Source organism: Lissotriton helveticus, chromosome 11 (assembly GCF_964261635.1).
Source record: "Lissotriton helveticus chromosome 11, aLisHel1.1, whole genome shotgun sequence".
Lineage (NCBI taxonomy): Eukaryota > Metazoa > Chordata > Amphibia > Caudata > Salamandridae > Lissotriton > Lissotriton helveticus.
The window spans coordinates 423,923,027-423,945,319 of record NC_136072.1 but is presented as its reverse complement, the minus strand read 5'-3'; the positions used below and the strand labels follow the sequence as shown (position 1 = coordinate 423,945,319).

At 43.8% G+C, this 22,293-nt stretch overlaps 1 protein-coding gene across 2 annotated transcripts in view; it reads right to left on the bottom strand.

Annotated features, from left to right (window-relative positions):
* LOC144791256 (ephrin type-A receptor 3-like) overlaps window positions 1-22,293 on the bottom strand; it is a 508,479-nt gene that overhangs the window by 64,247 nt on the left and 421,939 nt on the right. For both annotated transcript variants that reach the window (XM_078665908.1, XM_078665909.1), the window contains exon 11: window positions 18,533-18,718. In XM_078665908.1, coding sequence (XP_078522034.1) covers window positions 18,533-18,718 — 186 coding nt within the window. The remainder of the gene's footprint in view (window positions 1-18,532; window positions 18,719-22,293) is intronic.

Below are 22,293 nucleotides of genomic sequence, written 5' to 3'. Positions count from 1 at the left end.
GCCCAACCGATTGGAGGCACTAACCCCTGGAATCCTGCCACCTGTATCTTTTCAACAGCCAGTAAAAAAGAACTCAATGTAAAGCTTGACATGGAATCACTGTCCCAGAGAGTTCAAGTCTCTGGACCAGCTGAAAACACAGCACTCGAGATAAAACCTGGACAATCGCCGGAGAACAACAAATATGACTCCTGCGATCCTACAGCTAACCCGGGTCCATTAACCGAGAGAGTGCAAGGTTTACAAGCCCAGAGAGTGCAGGGCTCACAAGCCTACGATATACATCAAAGTACGGGACGGGCAACAAACCATGAACTACTACAGGAGGCTACCACTGATGATGAGTACAAAACAATACTCTTCATTCCTGACTATAGATCCAAAGGCCGTGAGGATATTCTAAACCGAAGTAATATTCTTCAAGTGTTGAACTCGATTATATCCTTAAGCACGCTTACTAGCAAAAACTTGGAATCTATTGAATTTATCACTATGAAACATCTATCCGAGCACAAAATAACAAAAACAATCTGGAACACAGGAGAACTGGGGAAGAAAATTCTAAAAGAAGAAAAACAACTGAAAGAATGGGGGATTCGAATCAAACCATACCTCATCCCCGGCTACCCGGTTCCACTACTCCGTAATCCCCAAGAAAAGGTTATATCGACCATGAGAAAACCCTAGCCAGGGACACTCAAAAAATCTATACTAAGAGGAGCATGTGGAAGCTCAGCCGAAAGAAAGGCCGGTGCATCCCCCCAGCAAAAAAACAGGATCCCACATCAAGAATGGGAGTGGATCGCTAAAACAATCAACATCAGACAGCCCGACCAATGACAATTTAATGAGAGAAACAGCATCACCCCAAACACAAGGCCGTCACTAAAACTGTGTTCCTGGAACATAAATGGACTAGGAGCAAAAACCCTTAACAAAGACTTACTGTCATACTTTCAGCAGTATGACTTAATTTTGTTACAGGAAACCTGGTTAGCAGAACCATTCCATCTTCAGGGTTATAAAACATTCTACCTCCCAGCAAGGAGAACTTCAAAATTTGGTCATGAGAAAGGTGGCTTAACCATATACACCTCGATACAAACAACAAACCACGCAAAAGAACTCCTTAATAAAAATATTTCGGGGACTGAAAACGGGATCATTGCAGTCCAGCTGGAAATATCAACATAGAGAACCATCAGGCAGGAACTAATCCTGGTTAACACTTATTTGCACCCAAAAGGCAAAAAAAGCGGGGCTAAACACCTGGTGACAGAATTGACTAAACTAATAACGGAAGCGGAAAACTCTAACCTTATTGTCTCAGGAGACTTTAACATGTTCCTTTGGAAGTCATCTGGCAAGAATCCGCCAACGGAAGATCATCTGTTTGCCAGGGGGATTCCCCCACTGGAAGTATGTCCGTGGGGCAATTTGACAAACCTATCAAAAGGTTAATGGAAGATTTATCAAACCTGGGCCTGATTTCGATAAACGGCCGGTCCCTGGGGGACAGACCCCAAGCGGCAACTTTTCACAACACCATGGCCAGCTCGGCGATCGACTACACCTTCCTGTCTTTTTCAATGTTCACATTAGTACAAGCCTTTAGAATTGGCACACTCGACGGCAGCGACCATCTCCCGCAAGAATTGACACTGAGGGCTCAAGGAACAGCTCTGACATTTCCCACCAATGGCCCAAAGCTATTGATAACTACAAAATTTAAAAGAATCAAGTGCAACATCAGTGATCCGGAGCGACTAGCGAAAGATGCGAAGCTGTGCTGGGAAAGCACTGCAGACCTGAATGCTGGTAATATTACTGCCTGGGAGTCCTTCTTGAAATCTTTTGCCCTCTCGAATTCCAAGTCTAAATTGTCTCAAGAAATCGATGTACAGATAGGCCAAAAAACTCCCGTCCGGCCCATTAGCGACTCAAAAAAACATCCTCAGACTGTTCTATCTTCCGATTTAGGGGCAATAAAAACGGCCATAAACAGAACACTCCGTGAGCTGCGGAAAGCCGGGAGTGATAACGACCTAATTACCAAACTGAGAGCATTAAAGTGTCAAAAGAACAAAGGGGTATATTATCAACAACTAGCGATAATTTTTGTCTCTAACTTGTTTAGAGACAAAAATTATCGCCGCACATCGGCGATTTTTATCGCAGATAAACCTTGCTATTAGCAAGGTTTATCGCAAATGCGATAAAAAACGCCCGCAATGCATGAATATCGCTGAAAAGTCCGCGATATTCATGCATTATCGAGCAAATGCTCTTAGCCATGTTATCCACCTCCCATTGGATAACATGGCTAAGAACTGCTCAGGGCAGGTGTTAGCTTTTGGAGATATTCGCCCTTAGCGCAAATATCTCCAAAAGTTGGTAATAGGAGATAGCGATGTTAGCGACTGTTTCCAGTCGCTAACATCTTGGCACGCCCACTTTGCATATCATTAGTGATAAATATCACTGACATGCAAAGTGGGGCCCATGATGGTCGCTATCTCCTATTAGCTGTCGCTAACTGGTGTTAGCGACAGCTTGGTAATAGGGAGATAATTTTATCTCCGCTTTCTTGGCTTTTAAAGCCAAAAAAGCGGAGATAAAACCCCTTGATAATATACCCCAAAATCCTGTGGCGACTCAAGCAGGAGTCCACTGAACAAATCTGGGCGAAACTGCTCTGTGATTCAAAAAACAACAACAGCGCAATATTCTGGAAAACCATCAACAAAATAGAGAATCCGAATGCCCATGGTGTGAACTCTCATATCACTGAGGACACCTGGGCAAATTTTCTTTTTAAACACTTTAACGATGAAGACCCATGCAAAAACCAACAAAGCCCTAAATTTTGCCAAGCGATCCAGATGGTTTTAAAACCCTTAGTTGAGGAGTCCAACTTCCCAGGTTCAATAGTCCAGCTGAAGGGTCGAATCGCGAAAGGCCGGAAGGAGGGAGCTCCTGGCCCAAATGGTATTCCACCCATCCTCTATAAACAAGATTCAACTTATTGGGCCGATCAATTGCTCCCTCTCTTTGTAGAAATCTGGAGGGCTGAACAACTCCCATCCTCCTGGAGGGGTTCAATAATTGCCCCAATTTACAAAAAGGGCAATAAGAACGAGGCAAAGAACTATAGGCTCATAGCTCTTATAGATATAGACGCTAAATACTTTTCGGGGCTTCTCTTGGAAGAATTAACAGCATGGGCATCACGCAAAAAATTTATCCCCATTATTCTAACCGGTTTCCAAAAAAAACTGGGGACCACGACAAATATTTTAGCCCTTTCCCTGATGACAGATGCAACAATCAAACACAAAAAAACACTATATGTGTGTTACATCGATTTCTCTGCTGCATTTGACAGCGTTGACAGCGGAAAACTGTGGGCAAAACTTTCAAGGTGGGGAGTTGACCCCAAATTGCTGAAACTTCTGATGTTACTACATACAGATACCTGGATCCAAGTAAAACTGGGGGCCGGCAACTGTCTGTCAAAAGAAATACCAACCACAAAAGGGTTGAAACAGGGGTGCGTTCTCGCACCGACCCTGTTCAACCTTTTTATGTCTGACCTCTCCAAAGATCTGGATAACTGCAACCACCATGCCCCAAAGCTAGGGGGTTTTACGCTGTCCAATCTACTATACGCAGACGACCTGATACTAATCAGTCAAACACCAGTAGGCCTGCAACACCTCATCAACACCACGAGCAAATTTGCCGAAAAGAATGGGCTAAGCGTAAACACAGAAAAATCAAAGGTGATGGTACTAAATCAAAAATCAAAAAGGCATGCTTTCCAATGGTCTCTCCAAAACAAAAAAATGGAAATAGTCCAAGAATACAAGTATCTGGGCATAATTTTTGACTCAAATGGCTCCTTCAAGCAACAACAAACATCAATAAGGAACAGAGGGATCTCATTGGCAATTGCATTAAAAAACATCAAAAATAAAATAGCGGGCCCAAATTTAGTCCCCTTGCTAGACATATTTCGTGCGAAATTGCTGCCGTCCATTACATATGGCAGTGAATGTATGAGAGGGAAGGATGAGACCATCTTAGACACCGTGGTCAGCAAAACATTGCGAATATTATTTGCGCTTCCTCCTTACACTTCCCCAGCACAGCTAAGGCTCAAGTTTGGCCTACAGAAGCAGCAAATCGCACGCAAAGGTGCATACGTAAAATGCTGGCACAAAGTAAAGAACGGGGAAATAGACTCTCTAAATGCCCATCTTTGGAAAGAATTGGAAACAAACAAGGACTCCCTTGCAATGGTCTACCTCCAAGCAGCCATAAATTCCCTTGTGCTAAGAGATCTTTGGGACTCGAGCTGTACACACAATTGCTTCAAGCGTCTTGTCAATAAATCTGTGAAAACAATTTCCTTGGAAGAGGACAAAACAGCACTAACCAAGAGGTCTCATGGGTGGTTTGTGATTCAAGGCTACATCAGCGCCTCACCACAGCCATATCTCAGCACCGGCTTTTCAAGGAAGGCTAAGGAAGACTTTTTGCGGTTGAGGATGGGGTGATACCATCTAAACCACATCTTCCCCCCTGGACGCGCCTGGACTGCAACCCCAAGTGTAGGCTTTGCGAAAATGCTAAGGACGACGTTCTGCACCTGCTGTGTATCTGCAAAGCTCTAGATAGTATCCGAAAGAGCTTACTAACACAGCTTTGGAATCAAAGACGTGTGTGAACTCGTAGACAAGCTGTGTTGATGAGCTTTAAGGGAGAAGACATCCAACTAGCATGCAGGCTAGTGCGCTTTATGAAATTAGTCAACACGGCCCTAAACCCAGCGGTTATTAATTGAATTTGACTTAGCGTGAATGGCTTCTGCTCTTCAAGACTATTTTCCTTTGATAACCAAAGTCACAACTGATCGTGAAAGACTTTTTTCTCTGAAGTATAGTACAGTACCACCCGCATGGTCGTTCTTTCACTTTTTTAACCTTTCTAAATGTTTTTAAAATTGCTTTTCTAAATGCTTTATTCATGTACTTTTCTCCTTTCTTGTTTTTATTGCCTAATTGCAAAGATTTTAATTAATCAAGCAATAAAGATTATTATTATTATGCAGTGGCGCAGTTGTGCACAGGGAATTTTGCAAGTCGCCAGTGGCCCATTTCTGCACTGCCTGGGGCCCAGTGGTGGATGTTTCCAAGGCTTACTTCAGGACATCTTTACCAGGATGTGCAAGGAGAATTAGACAAATACAAGGAGATGATGGACGGAGCGCTGAAACTTTTCAGACACTCACCCCCGGTCGCAGATCTGGGTCGAATACATCATCGTTCTTTAACTCACTCCGCCACCCCAGTTCAGACACAGCCATATGCAAATCGGTCTTGACCCTGTGCCTCATGGGAACAGTCCAGCCCGAACTGCAAGCCATGTCTTCACTGGAACGGAAACCAGTATCCTGGGACCAGTTTCTGGCTATCAGTAGTCATCAGCCAGGCTAGTTTGAATTAGACGCCAGAAGAAACAATCCTGACTTCCAACATCTGACTGACCCACCCTTAAATCTGGCAGTTTTACACGGGTTTCTCGTGCACCAATTTGTAAAACAAAAAAAACATGAGTGCGGTGGCTCAACGTTTTTCTTTTTTCTTAAGAGCACCAAATGCCCGGGTTGCTGAATACAAAGGCTGCCTTGTCCCGATTTCACCTCGTGTCTTTTCCTTCCGCAATCCTACACACACTTCGGGTCACTAGCACCCTCTTTCAGGTTCTTTTTCAAGCCCGTGTTTCACAGTTTTCTCGTCTCTCCCTCACTCCTCCTTTTCCCTTTTGTGCTTTTCTGTTGCTCTGGGTCAAAGCATGATGATGAAAAAAGCCCTGGCTCTAAAACAGTGCCCACACCAGCAACTACTTGCACAAATGAAAGCTGGCTCGAGTCGGGGTACCACGTGGTTGGACGGCGTCCCCCCACTTATTTTCCTGGGGGGATGCTATCACCCCTGCCAAACAGCTGGACTTCAGTCTTTGGCCTCTTTGGGACGAGATCGGAGCCACATTTAGTGACATCACTTCCTGTCGTGACGTCACTTCCGGTGACAGCGTCCCCCCACTTCTATTTTTAGGACTTGTGCCCTGGGCATAACCCATCCTAGGGCTGGGCAGAGTCCTGTGGGCACTGCTCGTTAACAGACACTCCCTTTGCCACTGCCTCTGCTTCTCCTATCCTGGGAGAGAAGAGATGACTTCAGCAAACAGTGCTGTAAATCCAGCTATCTTTTACGAGCAATTACAACGGCAAACAGCAAATAAATGCCAAATAAAACGGATCCAATGACAGGCAGCGGTGACGCCCCGGTCCAGAAACTGTCATCGCCTGTCCCTTCCCTCGGAGTAAAGAGGCAAACGTCTCCACTCCCCCATATCTCACGCATAGCAGGGAGCAGCCAAAACGCTGTTATTTTCCTACTTAAAATCTTTTCAGGCCCTTCTCTGCGCTGTAACCTCGGTGTCAATTGAGTATTGATTTTGTAATCTTGCTGTAAGTGCCTTGCAAGGAGCCGATGTGTTATGCTGCAGGTGTGTATCAGATTCCGGCTTGAGCTGTGTAACCTTGGACCAGGAGAAAAATGACTTTTTTCATCAACAGCTTAAAAACGACTTAATAATTAATTCTTCGGGAAAGCCCCTAGGGGCTTAGAGCTGAAAACCTCCTGTCCCTGTGCACAGCTGTTATCAGCTCATGTTGTGCCTTAATGTGCCTGTGTCCGCTCACTCCAAAGCCATTTTCTTACTGCTTGAGGGGAGTCCACCAGCAGACTTTCTTCCATCATTGAGGATTGAGATGTCACAGAAAAATCTCCAATTTGGAAAAAATCTGAATCCAAAGGAAGATCCGCTAGCAAAATGTCCTCCACTAAGCTATCCCAGACAGAAAGGCCCTAAGGGCCAGATGTACAATTTCATTTACTGTCCTCAAAGCCTGTGATTCACTAAGGGCAAGATGTACGAAGCATTTTACCGGTAAAATGCCTTTTGCTATGTGCAGAAGGCAAGATGCGACTCAGTAACTTGTTGCCGAATCGCGTTTTGCTTTAGCGATTCGGCATTAGGAATGGGCGTGTTTAGGGCGTCTCTTGCAAATACCAAATAGCACTGGTATGTATGAATATTTTGCAACCAGGAATGTGGTCACAAAACATTCACAGTTACCACCAACTTCAAGTTGGTGTTAACTCACTCACCAGCGGGAAGGGGTCCCCAAGGGTCCCCATCCCCTTTGTGAATGTGGGCTCCAACATTTTTTAAGAGCAGGCAGTGGTCCCACGGAAATTAAAAGGTAGCATTTACATTTCGAAATGCATCCATTTTTTATTTTCGAAATGCATCCTGTTTACCTTTAAGGAAGATTAAGACAAATTACAGAAAGTACGTTGGGGAGGGTAAAAAAACGCTATGATGTGAAATGTGGGCATCAAGCCATGGTGTAGCCACAATGAAGGCTGGGAACCCCCTATTCTCTGGAGGATTTTGTCTGGCTGCAGTTAGACAAGCCCTCAGTGGCATTGAGGAGGAGCACAAATACACGAGCAAAGTCACAAACAACAAAGGTGGTTTACAGATCTCCAAATAAGCAGTGGAAAGAAAGCCACTTGATGTCTCAATAGCCTGATATACCCCTGTATGCTAATCTTTAAAGATTTCAACTAATTAGGCGAGTTGTTTTACTACCTGATCAGTGGGATTATATATTCCAGTTATTTTGACCTGGGCACCCATGTACATGATAAACTCTTTGATCCATCCTTCCATTCTTCCAGCATAGAGGGAACATCCATCCTACTTACTTTTTCATTCAATGTCTAAATAAATGAAATGGTTAATCCTGTTATGCCCGCGCGAAAACCACTACCAATGAAATGTACTTATACTCCGCATGGCGAATTAATGCAGCTTGAGGGAACCTTGCGAAGTTAAAGGCATATTATCAAGAACCATGTTAAAAATTATCGCCGGTTTAGCAGCAGAAAACTGCAGCTAAAGCGGCGATAATGGGCTTGATAATATGGCCTTGAGAATTCCAATTGAAGTCCATGTTCTGGTGTGAACATGGGCTTCTATTGGAATTCTCCAGGGCATATTATCAAGACCATTATCGCCGCTTTAGCAGCAGTTTTCTGCCGCTAAACCGGTGATATTTTTAACGCTGTGCTTGATAATATGCCCCTTAGTTTTTCCAAACCTCCACAAAATAAAGATTCCACAAATGAAACAATAATATCAGCATCCTTCAGATTGAGAGAGTCTACAAATCTTCTACTGGACAAAGGGCTCAAAGTCTATAAAGGGGGAACATTAGAAGTTCCTGAATTCCAAGAAAGGGCTTCAAAAGTTACTTTTACCTGGGACCATATAACACACAGTAACATATTTTATTCCACTCTTCAGTTTATTAAGCATTTCTATATCCTGAGTGGAGGTGACTATTTGTAGTCCTACATGAATTACGCATATAGCCAGTGCTTAATTTGAGCTGCTGGCATGTGGTGTTCAGCACCAGCACTTATTTCAAAACAAATGCACTTATTTTTAAACCCCCAATGGTATTGCTGCCTGTCTATTTTGTAACAAGTTCCTTTCCATTATTACAGCACAAGGTAAACTGGAATATACCGTAATTTTCCACTTGTATAAATGTCATGGGTTAGTATATTTCCTCTTTTTTAGCCATCTTCACCTTAAGTCCATTGCCCTATTGACCATCTGCAACGCCCAACAAAGGGCATTGGCCAGACCCATGATTTAGTCATTGGGGGTTCTGGGCTCTTTTACTCAGCCTATTCCACCTTGTAAAAGCAGAGCTTGGAAGGTGTTGAAATCACTAGACCCATATATGCCTAGAAAAGACCAACTCAATCATCGGAGACGAGATGTTGGCCTCCTTTATACTAGGACATCGTATGTCCAGCATGCATACTTACTTAACCCGTGCCACTCATTCTATATATTCAGGGGAGGATGGATCAGTCCATTTCTAGCAGAAAATGTCATGGGTTAGTTTACGTGGTCTCTGGCTCTTATTTTTTTTTTTTACAAATAAAGCATTGCATTCAGCTGTATTATGGTCTGTACTCAGCTCTGCATTGCACTTGTAGTGTTATTCCATATAACAAACTGCTGACATTCCCTTGTACAACATGCATCTTATCATATGCAGATCTAAACCGATTCATTATTTAATCACCCACTTCAATATTATTAGTTCCTTTTGATGTCAGTGCTTCAATCTTATACATTTGTCACATACCCGAACCTATTGCATTTGTAACTGAGGCAACAACTAACATCCATGTATCCTGTTTGTGAGACCCTCATTGATAACTGCGATTCCTCTGTATGGAATGATGACAACGCTTTGCTTCTCTATCCAGTAAACCACAAGGACAGACCCTGACAATAGAAAGTGAGGAGTAAAGTCTGATAACCCTCAACACATCCTCTTTTTTAGTTCTTCTACAGGAAAGAAAGCCTATAACTTTATACACCACCTTATGAGCTTGCAAAATGTTCCCTGAAAGTTCACCCACATTCTTTGATGGCTTGCCAAGCTGGTCACTAGTGTAAAGAACCAAAAGCGCGGGTGTCCCTGAGGCCAGAAGTAGATCTGGTCAGTAGACTACAGAATTGTGCTTCCAAATCCTGACACATGTTTCTCTTGGTTCTGGTCCACCCTCAATTGCCTTAATCCAACAATATGGCAACTCCACATGACTTGTCAGCTACATTCCTTGCACTGTCCTAATCGCCACTTTCAAAACCATCATCAATACATATCTTTGTTAAACTAAGTGAAATTACAATGGGAAAGCCAGAAAACTGCTTAGAGGCCTGGTTCCAAAGTGTATGTTAAATATGAAAAGTCCCGGTTACAACACAACTGTGTACCAGCTCGGTCATGACAGGTGATGTATACTGATAAAACCAGCACCTGGCCTGAAAACCAGGCATGGTCTGTCGAGGAAGTACCCTCTAACCCAAAAAGCACACTTTGAAAATGATCTCCGACACAGGAGCCAGTGGTTAATTTAAGTGGAGGCACAACAATCAGATTTAAAATGGAATTTCATTGATAATTCCCGACAAGCACTGCAGGAGTAACATTACTTGTCCAAATAAATGAAGAATTAATTGAAAGACACTTTGTTCTGTTACATTATAAGTAATAACAGAACAACATCACTTTTCTACAGGGTTATTCACAGGTCTATAACACATGCTCCTGCAACTCCTCTGGCACAGTGGGGCCCTACATTTCAGAGAGCCACATTTTAACCCAAAGCTACCAGTATATGTGAGATATCTTGGTGGGTCCTAGCCACATTTTTTAAGATTGGGTGGAACCATGTTTTGTCATGCTGCTGGCTATACACACTGAAGTTTGCCTTCGGAAAAATAATATAAGGGCAATATTCAGCCAAATTTCTGGTATTAGTAATGGTGTTTATGAAATGCAAATTGAGATGAAGAAAATAAGCACTATCAATTCACATTTACACATTTAAAGGAAAACACATAGATGGTCCATTATATTTGGGGGGTGAGAATTGCCGATGTAAATAATGCGAATAAAAGAAACAGGGGGAAGCACAATGATGACATTGTTTTCATGAATTGTGTAGGCCTTTTTAGGTAGAGCTTGGGCAGCGCATGTGCGACTCTGCTCTGCGAGGCATGCTGTATTCAAGTAGGGACTTGAAGTTCCGCCCACTCTTCACCCATATTTGTCCTTGGCTTGTGTCATTGTCCACTGTAAACTGTGACTGTTCATTGGTCAATAGGCTTAGTAGTCCCTCCTTAGTACCGTCTGGTCTCATTTTCTAACCTTCTATGGCGACACCACCTGAGAAGTGTGTTGTTACTCAGTAAGCTTTAATTGAAGCCTCCAAGCACTATTTTCTCAAATACAGTGGCGTCACTGGGGTTGGTGTCACCCGGTGCGGGTAACTCATGGTGTCACCCCCTCACGACTTACCGCATGGACCACCTCTGTCGAAATGTACGGCACTAGGTACTGTCTTACTCCCTCTAGCTCCCTCTCTCTGTCTAGCTCCCTCTAGCTCCCTCTCTCTGTCTAGCTCTCTCTAGCTCCCTCTCTCTGTCTTACTCCCTCTAGCTCCCTCTGTCTCCCTCTTTCTCTGTCTTACTCCCTCTAGCTCCCTCTCCATCTGTCTTACTCCCTCTAGCTCCCTCTCTGTCTTGCTCCCTCTAGCTCCCTCTCTCCCTCTCTTACTCCTTCTAGCTCCCTCTCTCTCTCTGTCTTACGCCCTTTAGCTCCCTCTCTCTCTCTCTCTCTCTCTGTCTTACTCCCTCTAGCTCCCTCTGTCTCTGTCTTACTCCCTCTAGCACCCTCTCTCTCTGTCTTACTCCCTCTAGCTCCCTCTCTCTCTGTCTTACTCCCTCTAGCTCCCTCTCTCTGTCTTACTCCCTCTAGCTCCCGCTCTCTCTCTCTTACTCCCTCTAGCTCCCTCTCTCTCTCTTACTTCCTCTAGCTCCCTCTCTCTCTGTCTTACTCCCTCTACTTCCCTCTCTCTCTTGTTTTACTCCCTCTAGCTCCCTCTCTCTCTCTCTCTCTGTCTTGCTCCCTCTAGCTCCCTCTCTCTGTCTTACTCCCTCTAGCTTCCTCTCTCTCTGTCTTACTCCCTCTAGCCCCCTCTCTCTTACTCCCTCTAGCTCCCTCTCTCTCTCTTACTCCCTCTAGCCCTCTCTCTCTCTGTCTTGCTCCCTCTAGCTCTCTCTCTCTCTGCCTTACTTCCTCTAGCTCCCTCTCACTCTGTCTTGCTCCTTCTAGTTCCCTCTCTTTTTCTTACTCCCTCTAGCTCCCTCTCTCTGTCTAGCTCCCTCTCTCTGTCTTGCTCCCTCTAGCTCCCTCTGTCTCCCTCTCTCTGTCTTACTCCCTCTAGCTCCCTCTCTCTCTGTCTTACTCCCTCTAGCTCCCTCTCTCTGTCTTATTCCCTCTAGCTCCTTCTCTCTGTCTTATTCCCTCTAGCTCCCTCTCTCTCTGTCTTACTCCCTCTACCTCCCTCTCTCTGTCTTGCTCCCTCTAGCTCCCTCTGTGTCCCTCTCTCTGTCTTACTCCCTCTAGCTCCCTCTCTCTCTGTCTTACTCCCTCTAGCTCCCTCTCTCTGTCTTACTCCCTCTAGCTCCCTCTCTCTCTGTCTTACTCCCTCTAGCTCCCTCTCTCTGTCTTATTCCCTCTCGCTCCCTCTCTGTCTTATTCCCTCTAGCTCCCTCTCTCTCTGTCTTACTTCCTCTAGCTCCCTCTCACTCTGTCTTGCTCCTTCTAGTTCCCTCTTGTTCTCTTACTCCCTCTAGCTCCCTCTCTCTGTCTAGCTCCCTCTCTCTGTCTTGCTCCCTCTAGCTCCCTCTGTCTCCCTCTCTCTGTCTTACTCCCTCTAGCTCCCTCTCTCTCTGTCTTACTCCCTCTAGCTCCCTCTCTCTGTCTTATTCCCTGTAGCTCCCTCTCTCTGTCTTATTCCCTCTAGCTCCCTCTCTCTCTGTCTTTGTCCCTCTAGCCCCCTCTCTCTGTCTTGCTCCCTCTAGCTCCCTGTCTCCCTCTCTGTCTTACTCCCTCTAGCTCCCTCTCTCTCTCTTACTCCCTCTAGCTCCCTCTCTCTCCCTCTCTGTCTTACTCCCTAGCTCCCTCGCTCTGTCTTACTCCCTAGCTCCCTCTCTCTCTGTCTTACTCCCTCTAGCTCCCTCTCTCTCTCTGTCTTGCTCCGTCTAGCTCTCTCTCTCTCTGTCTTACTCTCTTTAGCTCCCTCTCTCTCTCTGTCTTTGTCCCTCTAGCACCCTCTCTCTGTCTTGCTCCCTCTAGCTCCCTGTCTCCCTCTCTGTCTTACTCCCTCTAGCTCCCTCTCTCTCTCTTACTCCCTCTAGCTCCCTCACTCTCTGTCTTGCTCGCTCTAGCTCCCTCTCTCTATCTTACTCCCTCTAGCTCCCTCTCTCTGTCTAGCTCCTTCTATCGCGGTCTTACTCCTTCTCTCGCTGTCTTACTCCCTCTAGCTCCCTCTCTCTCTGTCTTACTCCCTCGAGCTCCCTCTCTCTGTCTTACTCCCTCTAGCTCCCTCTCTCCATCTTACTCCCTCTAGCTCCCTCTGTCTCCCTCTCTCGCTGTCTTACTCCCTCTGGCCCTGGGACCCAAACTGCAGGGCAAGTGTCAGTGAAACCAAACTGCAAGTTAACGATGCCATTGCCTGCCTACCTGCCTGGTATATGCATAACTGGGTTTGGTTTGGCTTCGGTTTCGTTTCGACTTTCATCACAGAACAACAATGCAAACCCAAACCCTTGACTATTTGACTTCTGTGACCCATCCATTCCGTGCACGTGCAGAATGCAGATGGCGGATGGTGCCCGAAGCTACGCTGGGCCGGGGTGCGGTGGTGGCGCGCTTCTTGCACTAAAGCAGGACGCAGGTAGACTCGTCAGTGTAAATTGGTGTCACCCCCTAGATGGGGTGACACCCGGTGCGGTCCGCACCCCCCGCACCCCCCTAGTGACGCCACTGCTCAAATAGCTTTGTCCTGCCTACTGTTGCAGGTAGGACACGCTCTATCCTAACGCTTTCTTTTAACTTCTATAGCACGAACACATTTACAATGCAATAGGTCTCGCATCTGCGAGAGTTTAAGATATTGGTATTGTAAATGGCAATGCCTTTTTTTAATCTGTTTTAAAAACAACACACAAATAAAAGGCATTGTCATTTACAATGCCAATACCTCAAACTCTTGTAAATCCGGGAGCTATTGCATTGCAAATGCTTGTTTCATCTATGCACCCAAGACCGAAGACAAATCCCTTTACCATTAAAACTGCCCCAACGCTGCTCCAATTTAGGAAAGAGTTCAACAATGACTTCTTTAAAAAAAAAAAAGTTTACATCACAGTGCATTAAGCATCCACAACTCTGCTTCCTCTCCTCTTGCCTTTGACTACATAAAATGTCTTTCGTCTACGTTTGTGCTATAGAAATACCATTTACATATATATCAATGAGGGTTATAATTGCACTGGCCAAATATTTGATCACCACTTGTACTTTATTCACTCAAAGAATGGAATATGCTTTGCTATTGCCTAGTGAGTCTATGCGCTTAGAAATGAATAAATGGATGAATGAATGCTATTTATAAAGTGCATTGTTACCCAAGACGGTGTCCAGGGGGCAACAAGGAAAAGCTGTGAGCGAACATTTACCAAATTAGAGGCTAGATAGCTAAAGCTGGGCTCTGGGAGATAGGGACTCCGTAACATAGTAGCCAGCCATGGAGGAAGGCACGTTGTTATTGTTATGTTGCACAATATAAGGCTTCGAGAAAGTCACCTCGGACTTGCCACTTGCTAACCAAGGCTGCACACGACGCACGTGCAGCCCGCGGGCCACACAGTGCCACCGTCTCTCTTCAGCAATACGACCCTTTTACTTTTTAATGCTACGGCGCAGCTGCCGGCTGATGGTTTCATGCCTTCATTAGCAGCGGAGCGGTGCATAGGTGGTGTCTCCGGGGCCTAGACATGACCCAGGCGGCGACCTGTGAAATTACACTGGCTGTCCAGTAATCAGTACTGCCAGCCTCTGATAGCACCGGCGGATCCAGCTGGCTTCACCGCGCGCGGCTAGCGCTGCACCCGCGCGCATCTCCAAACCAGTCACGCTCGGTGGCGTCTCCTCGGGGCCTCTCATTCCCTTTCATTCATTAGTATGAATCAAGCGGTATATTACTGCTGCCGCCGTCTGCGCACGCACGCGCACAAACGCACTGTAAACACACTCTTGACAGAAAACTACGAGCGGGAAAACAGACAGGAGCGGCCATAGGCACATATATATATTTCTCGGAGAAATACACAAAACAACAGAGAGATATAACTTAAGCATAACTAGGGCTTTGTATCCGTTGCCTCCGTTGTTTTGGTGTTGGACGTATTTGAACTGAGCATTACGTATATTTTCTCTCACTTTGTCCACGATTCCTGCAGAGAGCAAAATGTGGCAAGCTTTGGTAATAACGTGCAGTAAACAAGCACAAAAGCCCAGTTATTTACAACCACGGTTTCTACCAGTCTCAGTGTACTTTTAACTTTCAAACGAACTGGCCTGGAGGATAAACATGTATAATTTAGTTTACCAATGTCAAGTAACTCAGAAGGGTGGTTCGTTGGGTAGAAACAATTCGATTGATAGGGAGAATACATTTATTTAAAAAAGACCTCTCTTTCTGAGGTGTCCTAATATTGGTTGTAGAAAGGATCTAACTAACTATCTATCTATCTATCTATCTATCTATCTATCTATCTATCTATCTATCTATCTATCTATCTATCTATCTATCTATCTATCTATCTATCTATCTATCTATCTATCTATCTATGTCTGTCTGTCTGTCTGTCTGTCTGTCTATCTATCTATCTAGCCATCCTATGTATCTGTCTGTCTATGCCTTTCCATGCAGTCTTCCATTTATTCTACCACCATGGCCATTACCAGTCGACTCTTACTTCATCTAACCTTTCTTTTGCATCACTCTTATACCCTAATTGGTTATGGCTAGACTTATAACGTCAAATGAGTTAAGTTTAAGTTAAGGTTAGTTAAAGTAAAAGACAGGTCAAATTAACTGAGCCTAAATAAATAGAAGGCAAATTTATGTTGTATGAAGTGATTGCCAATAAAGCAATGATAGTCCTATGCAGAATACTTCACTAGTAGAATAACAATACGTTTTAGTGGTGGTATAAAAGTACTGAATATTTACACAAAAGCTGTAATAAAGTGAAGTTTTAATTAAAGGGAGTAACCATACAGTTTTAATTGGGTAATGTTGTAGTAATGTAGTGGAATAAACTTTCTGTATTATAGTGGAGACCCTCTATAGTGGAGTAGTGATATTGAAATACCATTATCGTGATGATGGTCTTATGTTTTGGAGTTGTGATTTAACCCGTTTACCGCTGCGGCAATTCCGCTGCGGTGCGGTGGGTTTAATGAGTGGGCGGGGCCGCGTCGGCCAACGAACGTGCGCAACATTACGAAGGTGGTGCGTGCGAGGGCCGTTGGCTGACAGAAGCACGCAAGGGGTTAAAAGAAAAATGCTGTAGTGAAAGCTGAAAAGTGGAACACAATGCAGTAGACCACTGAAATATGAATTTATTACTGCAAAGATATAGCATTATAGTTACGTCAAAAGTAAACAAGTTATGGAATTGAGTGCAGAGAGTGAACTGTAGCATGGTAACAGTGCAGTGAGAACCATACATACCAGTTTTGTGGGTTTGTTGTGATGCTGTGATACAGTAGTGGAAAAGTTGAAGCTGTCATGGAAAAGTAATGGAGTTGTGTACCTTACCTGGGATGTGGTGGACATTTTTTTTAATAGAGCTTTGAATTTATTGCAGCGGTGATGCAGTTTTGTAAATTACTTGTGTTGTAGTGGAATCATGATGAGTGGAGTGAGTGTAATCAATCAGAGAGCACACAAAAATAAAATGTGAACATCTTAATGGTGCTGACCATCAATTTAAAAGAGGCACCAGCATGCAAAGCCAGGAGTTGAACTGGAAACGTTGAAAGAAAATCCTAAAGTCACCGTAACCTTTTGGGCCCCATTTACTATTGACCCAATTGTTGGCGAATTTGGTGGTAACTGTTACTGCACGGTCTCACAGCTCTCAAACCCAGCTGCATAATTTCCAAAGTCACCACAATCAGCACCCCGCTTACTCTGCAGCCAAGCTCACCATCGCTAGTGGCTTTGGGCTCCTGGCATGCCCACAGCTAGGACATCATCAGACTGCAGACTAAGAAGTGTAAAAAAGAAAGAAAACAGGGCACAGACTTCTCCATGTGGGTACCCGGGATCTAGAACAATGTCCCTATATCCATCATGACTGCTTCAATGCTGTTTCAATTTCGGAAAGAGCTGAGAACTCAACTCTTTAAAGAAGACTGCATCACATTGTATTATTGGTCCACAAACCAACTACGTTTTTCCTTTACTTATTAATTTTATGCTTGACAGTTGCCATGACTATGTTTGCACTTCAACATCACCACATACATACATATCTCAGGCATTCCCCCCCCCCACCCCAGTAAAAGCAGGACATGTGAATTGTCCCTCAATACTTAAAGCCTGTTTACTGGTGCCCTGGATTATCTGAATGGGGTCAATAATGCAGGTTTACCAGCCCCATCAGAATTACATGTTGTGGTGTTTCACTTGAAGTCACAGCTCCTGAAAATTCTGAATTCCACAAGAAACATCTTGAGAAATGCTGCAAGAACATGCAGTGACCCTGTACAGCTCTCCGCTGCCTTTTGAATAAAAACACTTATGTACAAACATCAATTTCCACATGTGATCCTTTAAAATATCAGAATGGGGAGTATTTCCTCCCCACTGACCAGCTTAAATAACGGATGAGCTTGGTTTCAGTAACTTGTGGGGATGAAGAATTGGAAGGGGTTTGGGTGAGGAGAAGGGGGGTGCAGGGCCTAATTTTGTCCGACTCACAATCCTGCCTTAACAGAAGCAGCAATGTTGTAAATTTGTTATTAGTGTAAATATATAGAGGGGGATTGGTGTCGTAGTGCATTAGACTGATTGTATAAGGCTGCATGCATGTGGCTGTGTAGTAATTTAATGTAGTATTGATGTTCTTGGAGAAAAGATAAGGAGAAGAGTGTACAACGTTAGTAACGTCAAGTATGTAAATAATGAATTAATTGTCTGTATAGTGGAGTCATTACATAGAAGTTACGTTATCCTGGAGTAGTGCAATGAAGAAGCAGTATGATGAGAGTTATAGAAAGTCACAATGCATTTATATTGAACTGGTGTGGTACTGAATGCATATAGTTAAAAACTCACATAGGCGAATAGTGAAGTAATGACGTAGATGATGTAGAGAAGAGATACTGTGGAGGAAATTTTCTGTAGGTTTTATGGATACAACTAATAGTTGTGCCACAATGTATTAATCGTTTAGTGAAGTAGTGCAGCTATAATGTAGCGAATAAGGAATGTAGTGGTGTGGACAAGTAGTGGTGCAGTAAAACAGCCATGTCATGGAATCATGCTATAGTCACAAGTGGCACTGTGTACTGATAATAGTGTGAATTTGTGATACAGTTGACTTCCCACTTGAAATTGAAGTGACAATCTATCAGAAAAGCGATGCACTAGCGTCATGATGTAATTTAGAATAGAGCAAAAGTAATGCCGTAAGAGAGTAAATAGGTTGAGTAACGGCAGACATGTAGTAGGATGGTGGTATCCCAATTTTTACTCACAAAGTAGCTGGTTGAGATGATGGTTTAAGAGCACTGCTTTTCTTTCTCTTAGCATAGTTGTACTGTGTGGTGATGATAGTAAAATGTTTCATGATGCTATATTGATCGCAGGTCCCTCATTAGAGGGCCATTAATGCTTTTAACAAGTCACAAAAGATAAATGAGAATGAGGAAAGAACCTACATTTGGTAACGACTCCCTCCAAGCGGATTATGTTCGGATGGTCAAACTGCCCCATTATACTGGCTTCTCCCAAAAAGTCTCTCCTCTGCTTCTCTGAGTATCCGGCCTTTAGACTCTTGATAGCCACAAAGATCTCACGCTTGCTTGGAAGCTTCAGGCGCCCACTGCAGACCTCTCCAAACTCACCTATGGTTTTGACAAAAGAGAAATATAGCATTAGAGTGAATGCCAAGGTGATGTGGGGAATGTCTTACTCTCAATAGTGATGTCCTGATGTCATCAGGATCCAGAGAAGCTTGATATATATTAGAATTCAGGAGACATCCTACCACTATAATGAGGGTTTTTCACAACCTGAAAAATAAGTGACTGATTACATGAGTCCTTGGGTGGAGCGATCACACAGATACTGACGCATCAGTGACACCTGTTTGGAAACTGGAAATAAGATATGTTAAATATGTCAGTACTGCCTGCAGTTCACCTTTGACTACACCCAGTTGCTATTAAGTCCAACTCAGCAGTGAATGAAAGATGCGTGCAGAGAAAGGCAGCACACATAGAATATGCAAAGAATACAAGGCCTTTTGGCCGTAAAAAGTTAGTTTTTCTCGGTTCCGACAGAGAGACGTCGAGACCGCATCCGAACCCAATGGCGGAAAAAAACAATCTGGGGATGGAGCCGATGCCCATGCGCACTGTAGTCCAGGGGAGGAGCCACCTATCTCAGGATACTTCGAAGACTCTTCCAGGACAACAATGTGCGATCATCCGGACCCAACACTAGGCGGCGATCTAATGCTAAGATATGAATTTAGCAGCCCACATGCCTCGAACAGAATGTTAGCCAGCCCACAGTCAAATGTTCCCTTGACTGAGTTAACATGCATTGGCAATGCTAAATGTTCCAGTTTTGTATAGTGATAGAGTATCTCAAGCTTCAGTAAGACAGAAAGAGCAGGTACTACTAAATGGACATAAGCAGTGCAAGAGTCCACTGAAACCAGGAAATAAATGTGACAAGACCATGCAGAAAGTAAGAGGAATGAATGGGTGCAGAGGAAGAGATGTCACTGACAAAAAAATGTAGTCTAAGCAGCATGTGTGAAAAGAACACATTAACAGTAAGACCGTATCTAGATTATTGTTGTGTCTAGTTCTTGGTCCCTCATGTGTCCACTTATGAAGGACTCCTATGGATTTTTTCAGTTCTGCTTAATTTAGGGGTGGGCGTAGTTCGCGAAGTAGCGCTACGCGTAGGTACGCAAAATGCACTTCGCATTACGCGAGCTACGCATAGCACTACGCGAACTGCGTAGTAGCATGTTCGCACTGTGCAAGATGTCATTTTCAATGATTGCACAGTGCGGACAAGCATCTGGCACTGTGCAGTCATTGAAAACAGCATCATACACAGTGCGAGCTGTTCTTTTCTGCCGCTTGAGTAGATTTTTACTCGAGCTGCAGCTTTCTCAACGCGGACTGGTAGTTTCTCATCGTGAGCGGTCGTGAGCATGAGTGACCACTCGAAATGAGAAACCTGACCTCCCCGCATTGAGAATCTCGCCAGAAGGTTTATTTTCCATGCTTGCGATCAGCAACTTGATGTTGCTGATCGCGAACAAGGAAAAAGTCTCGCGAGAATGTCATTTTGCTTGCTCGCGGTCACCAACTTAGCGTTGAGGACCGCGAGCAAGCAAAAAATGACCGTTGCACTACGCTACGCTACTCATGTTTGCACTGTGCTACGTGCAGTTCGCGTAGTGCAAAGTTGCGCAAACTTCGCAAACTACGTGAGCGTAGCGTAGTGCTTTGCCCAGGGTTAATCTTACTTCTGATGTACTTTGTCCAGTTCTGGAGAACACATAGAGCATGATGGGCACAATTTACAAAAGTTAATTTATATGAGTTGATATACTCGCATGTAGCTCTACTTTAACACCTAGGTGTTAATCACCACCTGCTTACCAATTCATAATTTCTGAATAGAAACTTACATCTCGGTGTAAACTTACATGTTTCCATCCTCTCAAAGAGAAAGGGAAGCCTCCTAAGACTGAATTTACAAGGGTAAAGTTACTATTGATATGCTATCATCTGTTAGTGGAAATCTCCACCACAAAGGTTGAAATCTACCTATGGAAATTAGTAAGTAGTAGTAAGTATGCAGTACTACTGGAGTGCTACTTTAACTACTACAAAATAAAGTTTGACAATCAGCCCATATAATCCCATACTTGGGGCCAGCTGTGGTGCATTACAAACAGTTCTGATGACCACCTCTGTCAAGTCAAGTTTATTGACAGATCGAACATCATAATTCATTGTCAAAAAATGTATCAATACATGCCGAAATAAATAAAATAAAAAACTATACACTATGTATTAAAACAAGTAAAAGAAAAAACCTACAATCATAAAATAAATATGAAGTTGTAAAACATCAATTAAAATGATTAAGATGGCAGAACACTGGTCACAGTCATCGAAGTGCAATTTGTGCAAACCATTTCGTATTGCTAAAACTTGTACATATAAAAGCCCTTAGTTTGAAATAGTTATAGTTAATTGAGTAACCATTTTAGGTTTAGTAGACCATGCAGAAACAAGGAATTTAGATACTGTGGTTACTACCACACTGATAGAGTCACTTGTACAAATTCTGAACTCATTTATGCGGTAACATCTCCAGCGGACGACACAGATGGATAATCCACCAGATTAGAATGGGCAAAAAAGAGCAGATGTTGCTCTGTCTCGACAGATAACATGCATGACTGGCACAAAGTGGACTTTGCTTGTAGAAGAGGCCATTTTGCTAAAAACACAGCTGTCGGCAAGATACCGTACTTAAACTGTAAGTAAAGCAAGTGTACACGTGCTGGATGAATAAAGCAAAAAAATCCTCAGACCTGGGCACAATCTTATGTAGTACAAAGAACCATGTTCCACTGCTTGTAGAACTAGACAATTCATTCTGGGCATTAGCTCTCTCCCAGTATCTAGCTTTAACAAAGTAGCCATGGTGAGCGTGATAGAGGTAGGCTCTTCGCAAAAACTCTAACAATGGCCGCAGTTCTATGTGTTAGCAAGAGTAAGCTTTTCAATATCTGTGGGGCCCATGATGCTGAATTAGCCAGATGGATCCCCAGGTAATCAAATTCCTTCACCCTTTCCAGAACGTCCTGTCCCACGCTAATGGTTCTCATCTCCCTCTTACCTTAAATCATCTGCTTCGTTTTTAATGCATTCATTTCAAGGTCTTGAAACTTCCAAAATACATTGAATATGTCAACAGTGGTGTGCAACCCAGCTGTAGTTTTGGAAAGCAGAAGATTGTCCTCGGCCAAGAAGAGGGGATGAATTTTAAGGCTTGCAAGCATAGGGAAATCTTTTGCACAGTTGCTCAGGAAGTTTGCACAAAATTAATAATATACAAAAGGAACAGAGTGGGATTTAGGACACAGCCATGATAGACATGCTTATCAATAGCAATTTCCAGGGTTATTTCGCCATTCACACCACAGGAAACCCTGGCCAAGTTCCCCTCATGAAGGCGTACAATGAAGTTTAACAGATTACGAGGGATTCCCAGCCTGTGAAGAACCTTCAAGATGTTCTTCCTGGGGACCAGATCAAAAAAGTGTAGACCAATAAACACCAAAAAAAGACTCCTCTTCCAGCGTCCACAGTTTTCCACTCAGTCATCAAAAAGCGGTAGAGCTGTTCGAGGGAGCTGGTTTTTGCCCTAAAGTCTGCTT